Source organism: Podarcis tiliguerta (genome assembly GCF_965153285.1).
Source record: "Podarcis tiliguerta genome assembly, chromosome: 6".
Lineage (NCBI taxonomy): Eukaryota > Metazoa > Chordata > Lepidosauria > Squamata > Lacertidae > Podarcis > Podarcis tiliguerta.
In genome coordinates this window covers 36022588-36040982 of record NC_139539.1, presented here as the reverse complement: position 1 = coordinate 36040982, position 18395 = coordinate 36022588, and the positions used below count along the sequence as shown (strand labels likewise).

General features: G+C 41.2%; 1 protein-coding gene across 6 annotated transcripts in view; it reads right to left on the bottom strand.

Annotated features, from left to right (window-relative positions):
* KCND3 (potassium voltage-gated channel subfamily D member 3) overlaps positions 1-14868 on the bottom strand; it is a 266574-nt gene extending 251706 nt beyond the window's left edge. Inside the window, exons 1-2 of one of the 6 annotated variants that reach the window (XM_083444375.1) lie at positions 14383-14868; positions 2719-3885 (exon numbers count right to left, since the gene is read on the bottom strand). In XM_083444375.1, coding sequence (XP_083300501.1) covers positions 2719-3824 — 1106 coding nt within the window. In that variant the 5' untranslated portion in view covers positions 3825-3885; positions 14383-14868. Of the gene's footprint in view, positions 1-2718; positions 3886-13488; positions 13917-13948; positions 14066-14382 lie in introns of those variants that run through there. The other 5 variants (XM_083444372.1, XM_083444377.1, XM_083444376.1 and 2 more) reach the window with 5 other exon arrangements.
* Between the last annotated feature and the right edge of the window lie 3527 nt (positions 14869-18395).

The following is an 18395-nucleotide window of genomic DNA, read 5'->3' as shown; positions in this document are numbered from 1 at the left end:
ATTTAGGGCAAAATATTATAACCATGCTAAAACAATATTCAGCACATATTACATGCATGCTTTCTTTCACCTTCAACATTTGGATTTGATATCCCGCTTTATCACTACCCGAAGGAGTCTCAAAGCGGCTAACATTCTCCTTTCCCTCCCTCCCTTCCCTTCCTCACTCTGTGAGGTGAGTGGGGCTGAGAGACTTGAGAGAAGTGTGACTGGCCCAAGGTCACCCAGCAGCTGCATGTGGAGGAGCAGAGACGCGAACCTGGTTCCCCAGATTGCAAGACTACCTCTCTTAACCACTACACCACACTGGCTCTCAATTTGTAAATAATTTTTGATGTGTCCCATTTTGTTGGAAACATACAATAAGTAAAATGGACATTTGTACACATTATCAAATTTCCCCATCATTTTACACCAGTGTAATAATAGATCCTTTTAAACACCACCCTCCTTCAAAACATCCTTTTATAACCATCACTTGAATTTATGTGTGTGTTGATCTTTCTTCTGTCCCGCTCCCATCCTAGCTGAATCATTTGGCTGCTTTTGACCTGTTATCACTAAAGAAGCCGAGAATTAGGTATTTTAGAGATGACTCAATGTCTAGATCATAATATGGTGACATTCCAACACTGATTGAAAACCACCGGTTAGAAGTTTACCATTCATTCAAGCAGATCTCCTAAGCTTTATTAATGTTTTCATATTCATATGTTTCCAAGAGGACAGAAAATCCCCAAGTTACAATTGCTCACGTTTTTTTGAAAAACGAAGTATGTTTTAAAAGTTTTAACCTGTGATAGCTTGCATGTTCATGCACAGTGTGAAAGCCTTTCAAAGCAACAGCAATGCTATACTAAGTCTAGCGATCAAGCATCATGAAAGCAATTGCTAAATGCTTAAAAATCAAAAGCCACATGAATTCCCAGGCAGAAGCACACTTGACTGAAAACTGTTTACATTTTTTAGTCTTGTATACAAGTTTTTAATTTTGTTACATGTGGAGCTCATGGAAGGCTGGATAGCTTTAAAGAGAAGCAACGAATGGTTACTACAATCTCATATGGGGGAGAGAGAAAATGTGTTTCTCTTAAGGTGCCCCCAGGTTTTAAGCAACTAAATCACCCACCTGAAATGTTAAATGTTTTTGTTTTTAAAAGCTGTCAATTCACCAGGATTCCTGTGAAGTTTGGGAACAAGTAGAAATGTCCCAGGGGCTATGAATTCCCTATTGTTGACTAGATTTGCACCTGTCTGAGCTATTTAGACACATGAACCACAATACAACAGCAGGTTTATAACACACTTCAGCCCATCTATTTCCACGGGTTCAATGCAGTGCCTTTTTTTTAAGAAAAAAAAAAGGTGCCAGTACTCACCATGAAGGTATTACAGTAAGTGCCACACTTTTAACATTGGGGGGAGGGAGCTGTCAGTACTACATACCTTTGAGTACCCCCAGAAAAGAAGCGCTGATTCAATGCAAAATTCTGTGTTGTGTTGTTAACATGATGTTATAATGGCCACAAATCTTCATTGACCCATGAGCTGTTGGCACAAACTGGGCCATTTCCTGTTAATAAGCCAGTTCTGTTCTCTAAAACCTTACCATATCTCAATACATTGCTTTCAATACCTATCTGGATTGAAACAGGGGTGAAGGAACAATCTAAATGTCTCAAGAGCCAAATTCACCATGCTTCCCCCCCCCCTTTTTAAAAAAGAACAGTTTAAAATGTTTCAAGCATACACTATTCCTCAGAGGCATTTGTCAATGCATGAAAAATATTAAGCATGGATCGCCAGGACTTTTGTTCATTGCTAACACTACATGTTTAGCATTTGTCTTCCCATACTCATCCCAAGCAGACATTCCTGTGCTTTTATATTTGCACTCATAGGATGGGCAATGAACAAACGGAGTATGTTCTAAAGATCAGGAGAAGATCTAAAAGTCCTAGAAGGTCTGCTTGAGTTGACTGTAAGAATATAGCCTGAAAGACGGTTGTTCCTGCTGTTGAACATTATGATTAACATTGTCATTTATTTATTTATTAAATTTGTATACTGCCATTTATCTGAAGAGCTCAGGCTGGATCATCAATACAATAAGTAAGTACTGCGGTGCTTAAGCTGACATCTTTGAAAAAGAGCAGATGCTCAAACTATTTATCTGCTTCATTTTAATACCATTAAAAAAAAAATAGTTTATTGTATCATTCAGTTATTTCCCACTCCCCCCTTTTTTCACCTTCTGCCAGGGTCAGACCCTCTTCTTTAATTTCAATCCTTATTTGACTTTAATAACATTTAAACTCCTGTTGAAGGCAATGTGAAAAGCACCCAGATAATTTCAAAGAAAGAATGGATTCTTTAAACCAACGCAAAAATGAAGATTGTTACAGATCCCTGCTCTTTATGCCAAAACTGGAAGCAAGATAGAGTGCAAGTAATGCCAGAGTTAAAACAACTGCAACAACTAAGACCTCATTTTGAACAACAATATGGACCAGATGTCACTGCTGCAAAGCCATCATGATGTTCTGTACATATAAATGTTGGAGGTTGTGCACAAGACAGCATTGAAAGAAAAAGAAACAGACCTCAATAGCTGCTGAAGCTTAGGTCTATGTTTCAGAAAAGGAAACAAGCTTGGAACCTCATCCCACCAATCAGCTCATGTGACCTTTGGTCAGGAAAGAGAAGTGAAGCACTTACCCAAGAGTTGTCATGGTGACAATAGTGTACCAAAAAGAAGCTGGGATGCTGGTGAACTTGCTGGCTGAAGATCCTTTCTCTGCATAAAACATCACAGTAGCAAAGATGATGATTGCCATAGTGAGAGAAAATAGAAGAAAACCAAGCTCTGAGGCACAGCTCTTCAGTGTGTATCCCAGGATTCGCAAGCCTTGGGAATGACGGGAGAACTTGAAAATCCGGAACACCCTGAAAACCCTCAGAGTCACAAAGGCTCCACTGACATCTTCGTTGTCTGTCATCACCAAGCCAATGTAGTACGGCATGATGGCCACCACATCGATGATGCTCATGACACTCCTGATGAACCTGTAGCGACTGGGAGCCGCAAAGAGTCGCATAAGGTATTCAACTGTAAAAATCATAACGCAAGCTGTGTCCAAGCAGAAAAAAGCCATTTCGTACCTTTCTCCACATGGCAGTTCCTTATTGCCAGGGATTGTTCCACATGGTACAGTCTCCACCACATTGGTGATCACAGAGACAGCAATAAAGAAGCCGGTGACATAGTAAAAGACTAAGGCTAAGGTGCTGGTATGGGGGTTCTCAAAGGCTCGCCACATGGTCTGCCGGAAACTCAGAGCTGGCATAGACTCTTGCTTATTTTCGGAGTCACTGTCATCCATCAACCGCTCAGCATTTTCCCGTTTCCTGTCTTTGTACTCTTCATAGCAGCAGTCCCCAATGATATCGGGTAGGATCCCATAAAAGGCAAGCTCCTCATCATAGGCTGAGATGCATTCATACCTTGGGTAGTGCAGTTTTCCAGTCCTGTAAAAATTTAAGATACACCTAAAGACATCAGGGTCCCGGTCGAAAAAGTATTCCTTTGTGTCTTCGTTAAAGAAGAACTCTTTTTCTGTGCTGCCAAGCAGAGTGTCAGGGTACCTCTCCAAGGTAGTCCTCCAGGTCTGGAAGCGCCTACCACTCACATTAAGAATGATGAGCTCATCCTGGCGTTTGTTTTTATCCGTTGGGGCCAGTGGCATCGGACAGTTGGCAACTGGCATCCATCCTATGGCAGCTGCTCTGGCAAAGGGCAGCCATGCTGCTACACCCGCAGCCATGATGGATCTGATGGAAGAAGACAGCTCTTCTAAAAACTGCTTGACTTCAGTTCAATTCCATCTACAAATACAATTAAACAAAATTCAGAGTGAGTGGCCACTTTGCCTTTGATGCTATCTTTATAATGATTTAAGACAGTTTCTGCCAACGCGGTGCCCTCCAGATATTTTGGACAGCAACCCCCACCAGCCCCAGCCAGCATGGCCAGTGATAATGGATGATGGGAGTTTCCTCCAAAACATCTGCATTAGGTTGGGGAAACCTGGTTTAAGTCCTTCACTATTTCTTGGTTAGATGGTAGAGCAAAATGTTTTTGAACATGCAAACTAGGTGAGGCAGATTATCAGTGGCAACCACTGTACATTAAGTCTACCTGATGACATCTTGAGAAAGACTCCTGCTGCCTTCTTAAAGATTCATAAGGAATTGGTTAGTCATATCCCATGGATAAGCAACCCTCTCTCTCAAAAAGCATACTGCAATCACCTTAACTGGATCCCTGTCAGTTTTGGTACATAGCCTATTTCCAATGGTAGAAAGATTGGAAAGGGGTTTCTTAGGCAGCAAGACAGAAGTAGCCAGCTTTCTGCTGCTCCAGGGATTGGGCTCTCTGTGTTGATTCCACCCCTCCCTCCACCCCCAATAAAAATCCCTAACTGTGATAGCCAAACATTACTGCTTAGAACAATCAATGTTTTAAAGCACTCATGATAATCAGTGTGGAAAAAGTTATGGCATTATTACTGGTAGAATTTTTGAGCAGCAAATTATTCCTCATTAAAAGCATTTAAAAGCAGCATCAACACACTAATTTAAATTTGCTTCCTCACAAACAAGCTTCAGATATCATTCCCAGGTGTAAACAATGGGTCCTGATTTAGAAACTCGGAAGTGCAACAAGACATTTCACAAAATGTGTTCTGTATGTGGAAAAACTACTCCTAGTGGTTCGTATTCACATTTAGAAGTATGTGGGGTAGCCTATCCTCATGTGACCTGTGTGGTAGTACCCATCACATTGGCATATTCAGTCATCCATATGAATATGCGGTCCAGTAGAACATTCCCCCAACTTTGTAGGTTGCTCAGTTTCCCCAGTTCCTCCGGGAGTGACCTATATGTCAAGCAGACAAAAACCTGGCTGTGCTACTTTTGCCCAATGTTGTAAGATCCAGTTCAGCTTTGCATATGCAGAACAGTTGTTCCACTAGCACAACTTTTTCATCATGCATGTAAAGTAATTTCTGGAGGAGATCATATATGATCACTCCAAATATAGCTGTTGGAAGGGTCTAAAAGTGCTAATTTATTTTACTGGACGACTCCTCAGTAGAGTTATCTGTCACAACTGCAAGACCAAGATTGATTTCTAATAATCACAGTAAGTGCAATGACAACGCTAATAAAATAGTAGGATATTGTGAGAACTACTTCCAGCAAGTGTTACTATCAGCTGAAAGGTTTCTTGAAGTCATACATATTCAGGGGCCACTTCATTATCCAGACAGTGGTCTAGTGGCTGCAGAAACTGATTCCCTCAGTAGAGAGACTGGCATTTGTTGGGCTAATGCTGAATCCTTAGGGATTAGAGAGGGCTATGTGCATACTTATGGTAGGCACTATTTCCTCTGCCAAGAGAAAATGCACACCTCTCCCTAATCCCTGGGGATTCAGCACTAGCCCACCAGATGCCAGCTTGCCTACCGATTTGCTTACAGTAATAACAGGCATATTAATGATGCGTTACAGGCTACTGCATTATGAATTTCTATTAGAGAAAGCACACATTACCAACAGGGAAAGTCAGGCATAAGCACCATTGAAATCAGTGTGACTCAAAAGCACAGTTATGTGCATATACTTTCAATGCGCTTCAAGTGTGTCTAGCTGGATTGCGCATAGCTTTTTAAGCCATGCATTAGGTTAGCTGGACTATCTAAAAAGAACAAGCAGGGTTTTCAATTTTGCCTATTAATGCATTAACAATGAGCATAGTACTTTGTGAAAGTGGCTTGGAAAGATGTTGCATAGGGAGATAGATTATACAATGCAAATATGTGCATGTTTTCTCATAAATAAGTCCCATTGATTTCAAGAGGACTTGCGTGCAAGGCTTTTTGGGTCATATTTATGCATATTTACTCAGAGGTAAGCACAGGAAGGATCTCACCTTTGCAGTATAATGACAACAAAGCATCATTAGAGATACATTTATACCTGCCTGCATAGCAACCAGCTGTAGTGTTGCTTCATATAAACACTGGATTTTTAATTGGTTAATTACTAGGATAGCTCGCTATATGCCATTAATAAAAAGCAAAAGTGTGATCAGTATAAACACTGGATTTTTAATTGGTTAATTACTAGTATAGCTGGCTATATACCATTAATAAAAAGCAAAGGTGTGATCAGGATATGCAACAATCAAATTTGTTTTATTTTATTGTAAAACTACATGCAAATTATCTGATTAACAAATTATTCCAGCTAGATATCAGGATGTAAAATGGAAGAACCTCACAAATTCAGAGGATTTTGTCTCTCCATTCACAGCTACCAGATTATTTTCCTAGAAAGAAGGAAGATTCCTATATTTAATTTGATAAATTTTCTCCTTTGGCTTCAATCTACTTTAAAGAAGAGAAACTTACACTAATTATAGTAGACCAGCAGCTAAGCACCCCATTGCTCATTTTCTGGCAATGTTTTTATATGTATAATTTCTCCACTGGCAACTGCCTTTTTTCTTGGTTACCTCAGTACGTCAGACTGGTACAGCATATTAGATATTAGACCACTGTAGTAGGCTAGAGTGGGTTCTTGAAAGAATAGAAATGTTTAAATTTCTGAAAACAGCCATTCTGAGAATGGTGCGTATGTTGTGTACACATGAGTCTTTCTTGATGTTGTGTGAACAAAGTGCACATTATATCAAAATACAACTCTTCAAAAAAGCCAATGAAGGTCTTTCTAACCAAAACACCAAATAATAAGTACATTGATGACAATACCAGCATGCCTAGGATGAAAATTAATTTTCTAAATCCAAAGAACTAGCTGTTAAAGGGAAGAAAAATGTACTTCGCACTGTTGGTGAACATCCCGATTGCACACTGATTTATGTCATAGTAAGGGTTTGGGTATAAATGACCTTATAAAATCTGCAGCCAAACCCTTTGCTTTCTTTACCTTTCTCTTCCTTTGCATTTACTCTCAGATCTCCAGTGCTTATTTTCAATTATTTAAGTATTTGCATGTCATTTTTCCACCCCATAGAAACAGCTGTTTAAAACTTTTAAAATAAGGATAAAACATAAAGAGAAGGTGGGAAGAGGCCAGCCAAGAGGCAGAACCAGTAAAATGGATGTTATCATACAAGCCAATGAAATTAACAGTAAAATTCTATAAAATGGCAGATTTTTTTTTAAAAAAACCACCCCCAAAACCAGAAGATTACAAAGGAAGCCATTAAAAGACTTGCTGAATAAACTAGCTTCAAGGATTAGTGTTCTGCTCTCCTATATAAGTGAATGGCCACCATTCATTATTACAAAAAAATAAAATGCTGCATTTGAGCACAGCCCCCAGCCCCCAGTGCAGGGAATGAGTCATACTGCACCCTTTCAGAGGATTCAGAATACAAATCTGCTTTCCTCCTATATCCTGCCAATCATAATGATGGGCATTTTGCTAGCTAGTATCCAAAGTTCACTACTGGAACTATCCTACAGTGATCCAGGACCTGATATCTTTCTGTCTGGATTGCTACAGTATGTTGTATGTGTGGCTGCCTTTCAAAGCAGCCTGAAAACTGCAAAGTAATTGGGACTGGTTGTTAGGAACATATCATACCAGTACTTTCGAATCTTCTCCAACATGCAGTCCATTTCTAGGTCCAGGTCAAAGAGCTGGCCTTTAATGCCCTTCATTGCTTGGGACCTTGGCATATGAAGAATCACCTCTGTACATGACTCCAACCTTAAGATTATGTTCTGACCACCCATGCCATTTCTGAATGATAGTTCAGTCTTTCAACATTCTTGGTTTTGAAGTTCTGTGGAACGGAGGGAATCAACTCAAACCCATACTAATCAGGGGTGAGGCAGACAATATGTAATATAAATCATAATACAACAACCACCTGGAAGACTGAGGAATCAGAGTTACAGTGTGCACATTCAGGGTAACTTTCTAGATTTTGAGAATGTACCCCACCTGAATCCAAACACCCAGTTTTGAGGGGTGGGGAAAGTTAATACATAAACACATCATGGTATCTCCCTTGAAAGCTATCAAAGTGAGACTGATATGTCCATTCAGAGAATATAATGTTTATTTATTTTATTTATTTCATAAAAGTTATACACCACTTGATTGTAAAAACTCAAAGCGGTTTATAAAAGAAGAACAGGCTCCACCCAGTCTCCATTTTCAAGAGGGGCAGTGGTAATTGATGCCTTACAAACAATAAAAATGCACAGGATAAATTCCTAAGAGAGATGATGTCAGAATTTTCAGATTTGCTTGGTAGTACACAGTGTCACCGGGTGGCGCTGTGGGTTAAACCACAGAGCCTAGGACTTGCCGATCAGAAGGTCGGCGGTTCAAATCCCCGTAGCGGGGTGAGCTCCTGTTGCTCCATCCCTGCTCCTGCCAACCTAGCAGTTTGAAAGCACATCAAAGTACAAGTAGATAAATAGGTACCACTCTGAGGGGAACGCAAACAGCATTACCGTGCACTGCTCTGGTTCACCAGAAGCAGCTTTGTCATGCTGGCCACATGACCCGGAAGCTGTACGCTGGCTCCCTTGGCCAATAAAGAGAGATGAGTGCCGCAACCCCAGAGTCGGTCACGACTGGACCTAATGGTCAGGGGTCCCTTTACCTTTACCTTACACAGTGTCCCCACCACTACCAACATCCTGTTCAAGAGGCTAGCTTTAACACAGCTGCAAGTTGGTTGATAACATTCCGGCCTTTTGTTCATTGACAGAACAAAGTCATAAATAGATCCCAATAAGTCAGTGCTGAAAGCAGTTTGCAATACTTTTGATGCCAGTCACAGCTTTTCCATCTGCCTGGGCATTTTACCGTAGCCCTACTGCATCCTTAGTTGCTGCCTTTTAATATTGTTTTATGATTGTACTTTATTGCTTTTATTGTATTTTATGGTCGTATGGCCATTTTTGGTTACCTTTATTGTTCACCACCCTTTGAAGAAGTGCAGTTTATCAATACCTCAATGAATAAATGAAATGAAATAAACAGAAAGGTACAGAATACCATTATGTTGCTCTAGAAGGCGGTTCCACGCACTGAGCTGAGAGTACAGGCAAACCCTGATGAGAGCTCTGACAAAACATACAATTCACTTTAATCCCTGCAAGAAGTAGCATCTATGGACACAGAACAGGACTCAGAAGTCATATATTTCTGAACCTACTGCAGATTCCCTGATTTAATATGAAACAAACTTTAATGGGAAACTCCAAGAAATAATCAAACTTTAATTTAAGTCAATTCCTAGGTTCACAGTATTAGACTCAATGTCATTTCAGTATATTGGTCTATAATGGACATGTCTATGAATAAAGCAGGAGCTGGTGAAGCATGTACTTCATACACGGTTCCCCCCTGCTGATGGACAGATACTGATGGTAGAACAGAATGTAAAACTTCCAACATTCTTCTACAACCAAAAATGAAAAGAAGAAAGGGCAGGAGATATGTTACCAACAAAGAATTTTGTGATGCTCATGGGCTTGAGCTTCTGCAAAACGTACTGGGTTGTATCCCCTGGTGCCCTTTGCCCTGATGGAATGCACTTCAACCCCCCAAAAAAAATTGCTCCAGGGGGTTGGGGAGACCCTTTGGATCAAAGAGCCTCATCAGTGCAAGGGAGACCATTGGCTACAATCCACTGTTACTGGTTGACATTTGTTCCCTGGGGGCAGTTTCTTCCAATGAGCAAAGAAATGTTGCATTGAGACTTACATCAGAAGATGGTATGAGGGTATCATTATTGGAACCAGTTAAAGAAACTGAACATAGAACCATCACATGATCTGCTACTTTCCCATGACATCAATGAAAGCCAATTATTTAAAAAATGTGTGATTTCCTATAAGTTACCCTCTTGATACATGGCCACTTATTTTTAGTAGCTCTGCAGAAGATTCTGATAACATTCAGGGATTGCATCAAACTACTCGGGGCTCACATGGCTAAGCAATTTTAATGGGAAAAGTAATATGAAACACAGGCTGCTCAACAGAGACTTTTAGAGAATACTGGATGGGCATGCAACAATGCTGGATTTATGTGGTAATTGTGCGACTGAAACTGAGTTTTTCTCAAAATTCCTTAGAGGCATCAGAATCTACAATTGCGTAATGTAGATCTTTGTTATAAATTCCAGCACTGTGTGCATGGCCACTCCACAATGTTGCCAAAGGCACTCCTAATGTGTCCCATAAAGCATTACTTAAGACACTAATAGATCATAAATGGGTTACACATTTTAAAACCACTTTTTAAAAAAGAAAAGAAAAAGAGCCTTCTGGGTCTGTATGCTTACTCTGAAACTGTAAACTCTTGCTATCTGCACAAGAAATTAGAACATTTGAGTGAATTGGAAACATTATGTTGACATGTTATCACTTTGAGCACAATACCATGTATGCTTATTCAAAAGTAAGTCCTGCTGCATTCAATGGCACTTACTACCATTCCAAGAACATATGCATAGAACAGCAACCGTATCTATCAATTCCGGGAAGTGCAGACAATTTTCTGATCATGTATGGGCTATTGGCTCAGGCTACATTTCAGAAGTCAATAAGTATTATTATTATTATTATTATTATTACTCTTTTTCTTGTTGTTGTTGTTACAGGGTGGTATAATTCAGTTGCTTCCAGTAATTTTGGGGAGTATATTTTAGGATATCATTGATACTATGTGGAAGGGCCATGGCTCAGTGGTAGAGCATGTGCTTTACATGCAGAAGGTCCCAGGTTCAATTCCTGGCACCTCCAGGAAACCTTGAAGAGCTGCTGCCAATCAGTGCAAACAGTTAGCTAGATAGACCAATGGTCTGAGCCAGTACAAGGCATCTTCTTATGTTCCTAACAGTGAATTATTTCAATTTATATCTAGGGGTTGCTTCAATGTGGGATAAAGATAGAACTGAAAAGGTAGCATGCAAAAGCATAAAATATATAATTGGTATGAAACATTGATCTATGTACGTGTATCACTCATTGTTTTATTACTCGGTAGTTTGCAGATGAAGGGCTGTGAACGACTGCTGTTGAAAAGTTATATGCTTGAAGTAAAGTGAGAGCAGAGGAAAAGCCTTGTCAGTGGTGTTTCATCTGTAATGGCTGTTTCACACATACAAGTCATTATGTGACACTGCAGTTATTGACCATTCACCCTTAGGCATGCATTCACCCTTAGTTCCATTGACAGAACTTACTTCCCAGGGGATGCAAAAACTATGTATTTGTATTGCCAACAAATACTAATAAGGAAGCAAAGTTAATTAATTAATCAAATCCAACTGTTGATCTTGACCTTTCCTAGGCTCCACCCCCACCCCACCCCCCAAAAGTAAAAGCTTGAGAGGAAAGACTGCACACAGTATTTTATGTAGCTAATTTAGCAGCAACAGGTTAATGTGTGGAAAGGTATAGAAAAACCTCTCTTCACATACAGAAACACAAATGCATATAGCATTTACAATAAGAGTATTGTGGGCCATGCAGAATCCATTTAGGAGCAAAGTGCATTCTGCAAAAGTGCCCCCCCACCATCACACACTGTTGAAGACAATAGTTCACTTGTTACCATTTCAATTAAACATATACAAACATGAATTGTAAACTCCACACTGGAGCAATACCTTTATTAGACCAACCAAGATGTCACAAAATAGTGGCAAACTTTTGAGTTTGCCATAACTCTTTATCAGGTGAGATGTTACACATAGTGGGCGTGTGATTGGGTTAGGGGATGACAAAACTCAAAAAAGAACAGCAAAAAATTCCTCATCCCTCGTCCCCTCCTTTGTGTAAGACATTTCCTGAGGAAGAGTTCTAGACAACCCCCTTCTCACAATTTGGTAACTTTTTAAATAGTTCTAATAAAGCATTGCCTAAATGTGGATTTTGAAGTGTTCAGCCCCCCTCTTGAACCAACTGGTTTTTTTTTAGACATTCTTTTTATTCTAAAAAACTAAGCATATTACACACTAGACAGAGATGTCTTGACAGTATCTTTTACTTGGCAGTCTACTGATGGTATTTCAACTAGAGGAGATTGTGTGCATGGTATGACCCTTTAGACTGAAACCAAATGTCAACAGACTGTGGAAGCAAACAGACTGTGTTTTCTCTAGGTAAGTGCCATGCCACCCAAAGGGTGCAAAGAAAATGGTAATCCAAGGCTTTTCTGCTCTCTCAGAAATATCTGCTCTTTCCAGCCACTCCAGCCATCCTTCCACATGTAGAAATAAAGCTTGTTTGAGCTATGTCTTGCTTTATTGACAATAATTTTATTTTAACTTTGAAAATTCACATCCACACTCCTTTCTGGGATCAATAGTGCACTGGAGAAAAACTTTATAGAACCACATATTTATTCCTGTTCATTCAGGGGGGAAAGGACATAAATGATGGACTTTCATCTCATTAACTTCTGACACCATATCAATATTTCTGGGTGTCACTGATCATCCCTAGTTAGACTTGTTTTAAGAAACTTATCTGTAGAAGCAGATAAAAAGCAGGGAAGGCTGACAAACAGAATAATGCAAGTTTCATGGAATTATAAGAGCAGGGAGAAAAGCTGGTATTCTGAATACTAGTGTTTCCTTTTTAAAAAGTCCTTTTTATGTGGGTCAGGTTCCAGTTTCAATGATCTTTTCATTTAAAATGCAAACTATGCTCAGATGAGATTTCTACACCCTCTCTCAATTAGTTCTCCTCCTCCACCTTCTCCCATGGTAGATAATAAAACTTCTTGCAAAAGATTTCCTCTCTCTCTTCTCTAGCAAATGTACTCAGTGAAAGCAAATCTTAGAGCAACAGGATAGAGACATGCAAACTTAATTAATCCAGCCTCCCCCCACCCCAGCACATGCATAAAGCCAACTTACCTTGATTTTTTTTAAATCACCCACACAATAGATGTAAAACCACACATACAAAATGATCATGGAACAAATGAAGACCAGTCCTTTTGGCTGAATGTGAATCACCTTCCCTAAGTCGGAGCTCTCCACATGCAGTTTGGAGGAATCAGGCAATACCAGCAGAGGGAAAGTAGAGAAAGAGGTGACTAAACGGCTTATCTTGTTATTGCTGAGCCTGGTAAGCTCCTGGGTTGACAAGATGCACTTGCAACCGTCCACCTTTAAGTCCAGCTTGGAGTTTTGCTCTTGCCTGATCAGTCCTATCCAAGCACTCAAACTTTTCCCTCATTTGCTGGTGAAGAGTGGGGGACCAGAATGTCTCTCTTGGAAGGTAGCTAGGAAAGCAAGGTTCTGAAGGGAGAGACTGTGTGCAGTGAGAGACAGACACCAAATACATGAAGTTATTCATCTGCATGCATGGCTTGACATGGAAGGGCGATGTGGCACGGGTGAGGAAACTAAGTTACCTGTTGGAGGCTCTCCACTTAGATAAGCAGGCACCGTTTCTCAGGTACGTCTTGCAGCCAAAGTTGCTGATGCTCATTTTTTTCTTCCTTTCTAAAAGAAAGCTCTTTCCTTCAGCTCCTATGCAGCTCTATGATTTCTGGTTCTCATCCCTTCGGTTTTCCATGTATGCACATCCCTCCCAACAAACACGTTGGAATTCTATACTCAATTACCTGTGAGTAAGTCCCATTGAACTCAATGGGGCTTACTCCTGAGTACCCACGTATAGGATTACCCTGCGCCTTTCCTTCATCCCGTTTTGGGTCAAGTCCGATTTTGCATTTCGCCTTCCCACCTTTGCCTAAATCTCCAAATCCGAGCGCTCTTGCCTTTCGGAGTTAAAAGAAGCCTCAAGGAAGTGACTGATGGGCTACAGCGGGGCTTAGTGACTTCGGTAAAGTAATACAAATGCATACATACATGGAATACAGGCGCTCAGCTGCTTTCCCCGGCGTGCGTCATCTCATTCGGAGATTCAGATTATACTTAAGCAGTGTGTGTGTGTGTGTGTGTGTGTGTGTGTGTGTGTAGGAGTTCAGCGGAATGAGCTGATCTGTGCTTTGGAAGCAAAAGGAGAGAGAGGGGGGACAAAACGGCAGAGAAAGGGAAAGAGCACCGAGGGAAAGAGAGAAGTGTTCCTTAGCATCTCATTTCTCTCTTTTTGGTCACAGTTCCCAAAAGCACCCACCGTCCAAAATTCAGGTAAGGACTTAAGAGGAGAGAGAAGCAGAAACTCGTGTTTCTGACGGGCTGCAAGGAAATTCATCTCCGCCCCCACGCCCGCCGCACCCCCTCTTTTTTCCTCTCCCCCACACGCAGACACACACGCACTCCTCGAGTGCTCCTTACTTTACCTCCTGGGCGAGGAGCTCCCTTGCCATGCCATGCCATCCTCTTCGCGGGTGCCCGTTCAGCAGCTGGGCTGAGGAGGTTGCCATCCAGATGCTGAAGGCGCTTACTCTAGCTGCTCGGACTGGGGAGGGCGGGTCCAGGGAGGAGGAGGCGCTTGCCAGGGGCGCGCTTAGCCCATCAGCTCAGCAGGCGCACGGAGAGGGCGCAGGAGCTGGGTGTGCTGCTGATGCGAATGCGCGTGGACGTCGCCTCCCATCCTCGTGTTCCGACGCCGTTTTTGGTTACCTCCCTGCCCGGTTCTCGTTCAGCAGACAGATGGCGCAGTCCCACCAGGCTTGCACCAGTCGCCGTGTGGCCGAGCCCTGATGTCCACGCTCCAGAAGTCCACGCGCAGGAGCGACGGGCATTCAGCACCACGAGAGCGGTGGACAGCTCCTCGCGTCCCACAGACTTCCTTCCTCCGTCGCTCCTGGCAAGTCCGCCTCGCGGCCGTTTCCTTTTCTCCCAAATGCCTGTTGCTATTTGGAAAGGGCTACCCCGACGAGGGTGGATCAAGAGCGATCGAGGAAACAGATCGAGATCTGCAGGCATAGATCGCTAGGCGGGTATCTGACTCTGGCCTTAATGGAGTAGACCAAGTTCAGCGAGTAAAGCCTGACCCTAGAACTCCCAGGCAATAACATTTTGTCTCTCCGGGAGTTGGAAGCCAGTGGGCATCGAGATATTACTGGACTCCAGCTCCCACCATCCATACCCAGCATTGTCAATGGCCAGGGATGATGGGAGTTGCAGTACAACAAACATAAGGAGTGCCACAGGTTCCCCCACCTGTCCTCTAGGGTAGAAGCTGTTCTCTGGGATAGGGAACATTGAGCAAAAAGTTTAATGGCATTTTCTCCAATTTTAAGACGAAAGCAACCACTTAGGTAGGGGGTTCATGTAGCATCTTCCATATGCTAAATGGGATTTGAACTTTTGAACTGATATGGCAAAACAGAGCAACAGCTGACTGTAGATGAGGAAAACCAAAGGAATAGCCTTTGAGATTCAGCGATGAGGTTCGTGACAAAGGTTTGCCAGACACTCACTTCTCACCAGCAGATGTCAGTCAAGATGAGGATACTTTAAGACATTCGAGAAGGTAGTCTCCTTCTTCTGTTCATATCCAAGTGACAGCTGCATGTATGATTGGATGGAAAATAATGGAGAATTAACACCTTCCTTGTCTTCTTGCCAAATTCAGAGCACTGGGTGATTTAATCATAGTCTACACTGAAGAAGATGACAGTGCAAATGCACAGAACAAATTCTGCCCCTCCACATGCTGCAAGTCATTCACACAGTCAAACTGACATATCATGAGTGGTGGGTTGAGTGGATCTGTGCCACTTCTGCAACATTTAATTGATGCCTCTGATTAATCAATTAAAATCTTTATAACTGACTAAAGAAAAGGCAACTCTGATTCACTGGGCAACACATTTTCTTTCTTTTGTTTTCCTTTAGTTCCCTCCCCCCCCCCCATGTAAGTACTTAGTGCTTGCCTTCTGCAGTTCTTATATCTTAAAGGATAATTCTCTCACACAATGGGAAATGCCTCTTCCAATATGGTGCTGCACCATTTAGAAATAAAGAAATAGTTCTTCCCCTAGAAGTGATTTTTTTTTAAAAAAAAGCTAAATTATGTAGATTCAAATGATTCATTTAATACTAATCAGTGTTTGGATGTGGAAACAGACTGGAAAAGGGCCAACAAACAGAAGCTGAATCCATATAAGATGGGAAGATTTTGGGTGGATGATTCGTATGACCAGGGAACTGATACTCATTCTGTGCTACAAAAATGAGAAATCACTGTCCTTCCTGATGACAATTCTCATCAACCCCAGCCAACATAGTCAATGGTTACGGATTATAGGAGCTTCAGTCCAACAACATCTGGTCCTGTTGCACTATAAAGGGTCACATTCCCCTGGCATCTTCTTTGGCGTTCACTCGTAGCCAAGTAAGATTGTCTTCCATAAACGCGGTCTTAACAGTGAGTCTGTAAGTGACTGTGAAAGCCAATTCTGGATCCACACGTCCTTCCACAGTGGGGGCATTGGTTTCTGGGCGGGAGTTGATCATGGTGTGGATTTGCCAAGTGTGCCTTCCTCTTAGCACATTTCTCTCTTGCGCCCTGAGTTCAAGTGTCTTCAAAGCCCATGGCACCTTTGGTAAAGGCTGTTCTCCAACTGGAGTGCTTGCAGGCCAGTGTTTCCCAGTTGTCAGTGTTTATACTACGTACATTATTTTAGGTTTGCCTTGAGAGAGTCTTTAAACCTCTTTTGTTGACCACCAGCATTATGCTTTCCATTTTTAAGTTCACAATGGAGTAGTTGCTTTGGAAGACGATCATCAGGCATCCGCACAACATGACCAGTCCAGTAAAGTTGATGTTGAAGAATCATTGCTTCAACACTGGTGACTATCAGTATTGACGGCATTTCCAAGAAACATTTTTTTAAATAAAAAAATAACCATTAAATCTCATCTCTTTCTTCCACAACCAAAAGCAGCATGGAATTAGCATTGCATTTACCAGAGTGAGAAAGCTGGCACAGTGCAGAGAAGCATGCAGAAGATGTAGCATTTAATGTAAATAGGGCCCCCGGGGAATAGGGATTTCCTACTAAGAAATCCAATCACTTTCTCCATGACCTGAAGCAGTATGTGTGGTGGGGATGATTACCTATGCCAGATGTTATGGGACACCAATTCCCATCAGTCCCAGCCACATGGCCAGTTCTCGGGGATGGTGGGAGCTGCAGTTCTACAACATCAGGAGAATAATAGATTCCCCATCTGTGTTTCTAATATCTGCAAATACAAAAAAACCATGTATTTCTTCCTGAACTACTTTACTTGCATGGGCTAAGAGCCCTAGGAAAGTTGTGCAATAATCAGAGGACTAGTATTTTTTAAAATAAATCAGATAACTGAAGAATTTACACTTGCAGACTAATATGAAAAATAATTGTAGCAAGAAAGTAAAGGTTAATAACACTTTGGTAAACATATACTATTTCTCTAAAATTGTGTCTGTATGTAATAATGAGCAACTTCTTATAAAATAAGCTGGCTTTGTTGATAAAGCTATTCATTATTTTCCTAAGGGACAAATGGAATTTCCCATCATAAGCTATATATATCCTGGCAACTACCTGTAAATTAAACATTACTTTTAGGCAGTGCTTTTTTCTGGGGGTACTCAAGTGTACACAGTACTGGCATCTTTTTTTCCCTAGAAGAAAAGCACTGCTTTTAGGCCCACAAGTTCTGTTTCATTCTTTAGGTATCTGAATAAGATTTTCTTTGGAACTGTGACATTCTGTAATTTGAAACATTAGAGATAATATTTCTTTCAAGACTTCATTGATATTTGGACATAATGAACAGAATATAAAGAGTGGCACCTCAACACATATTTTGTGCATTTGAATAAATGATGCTCTATTAAATAGTGTTCAACACCATTGGTAAATTATTTTTTAAAATACATTTTCCTTTATATTAGCACTGATTACATTCCAAGGTCAAAGGACTACTACCTTGGTGGCCACATTGCGACCATTACCACAATGGTTAGAGCTGAATTGGATTTTTTTAAAAAAAGGAGAAAGGAGAAAGTAATGGTGCAGATGAGCTAGTGACAGACAGTCAGTAGTCCAAAGAGAGCAAGAGAAAGAAAAGATCAAAGAAAACAGGCATCACCAGAGTAGGGTAGCCATTTATCCTGATTTACAGAGGAGAGTCCCTTATCTGAGTGGCTGTCAGAAGATAGTTCTCTGTTTGAAGCCATTTGAATGTGTGCCTTGTCCAAATGCTGTTTAAAGGTAAAAAGAAAAAGAAAAACCCTAAGAAGGGAGAACAAGAGTCTTGAAGCTGCTCAAGAATAGTTGGCATCTGGGCAGCAGACTGAATAGGAACACTGGTCATCTGGTCACAGTCGTAGTCCTCCCCTTCTCTTTAAATT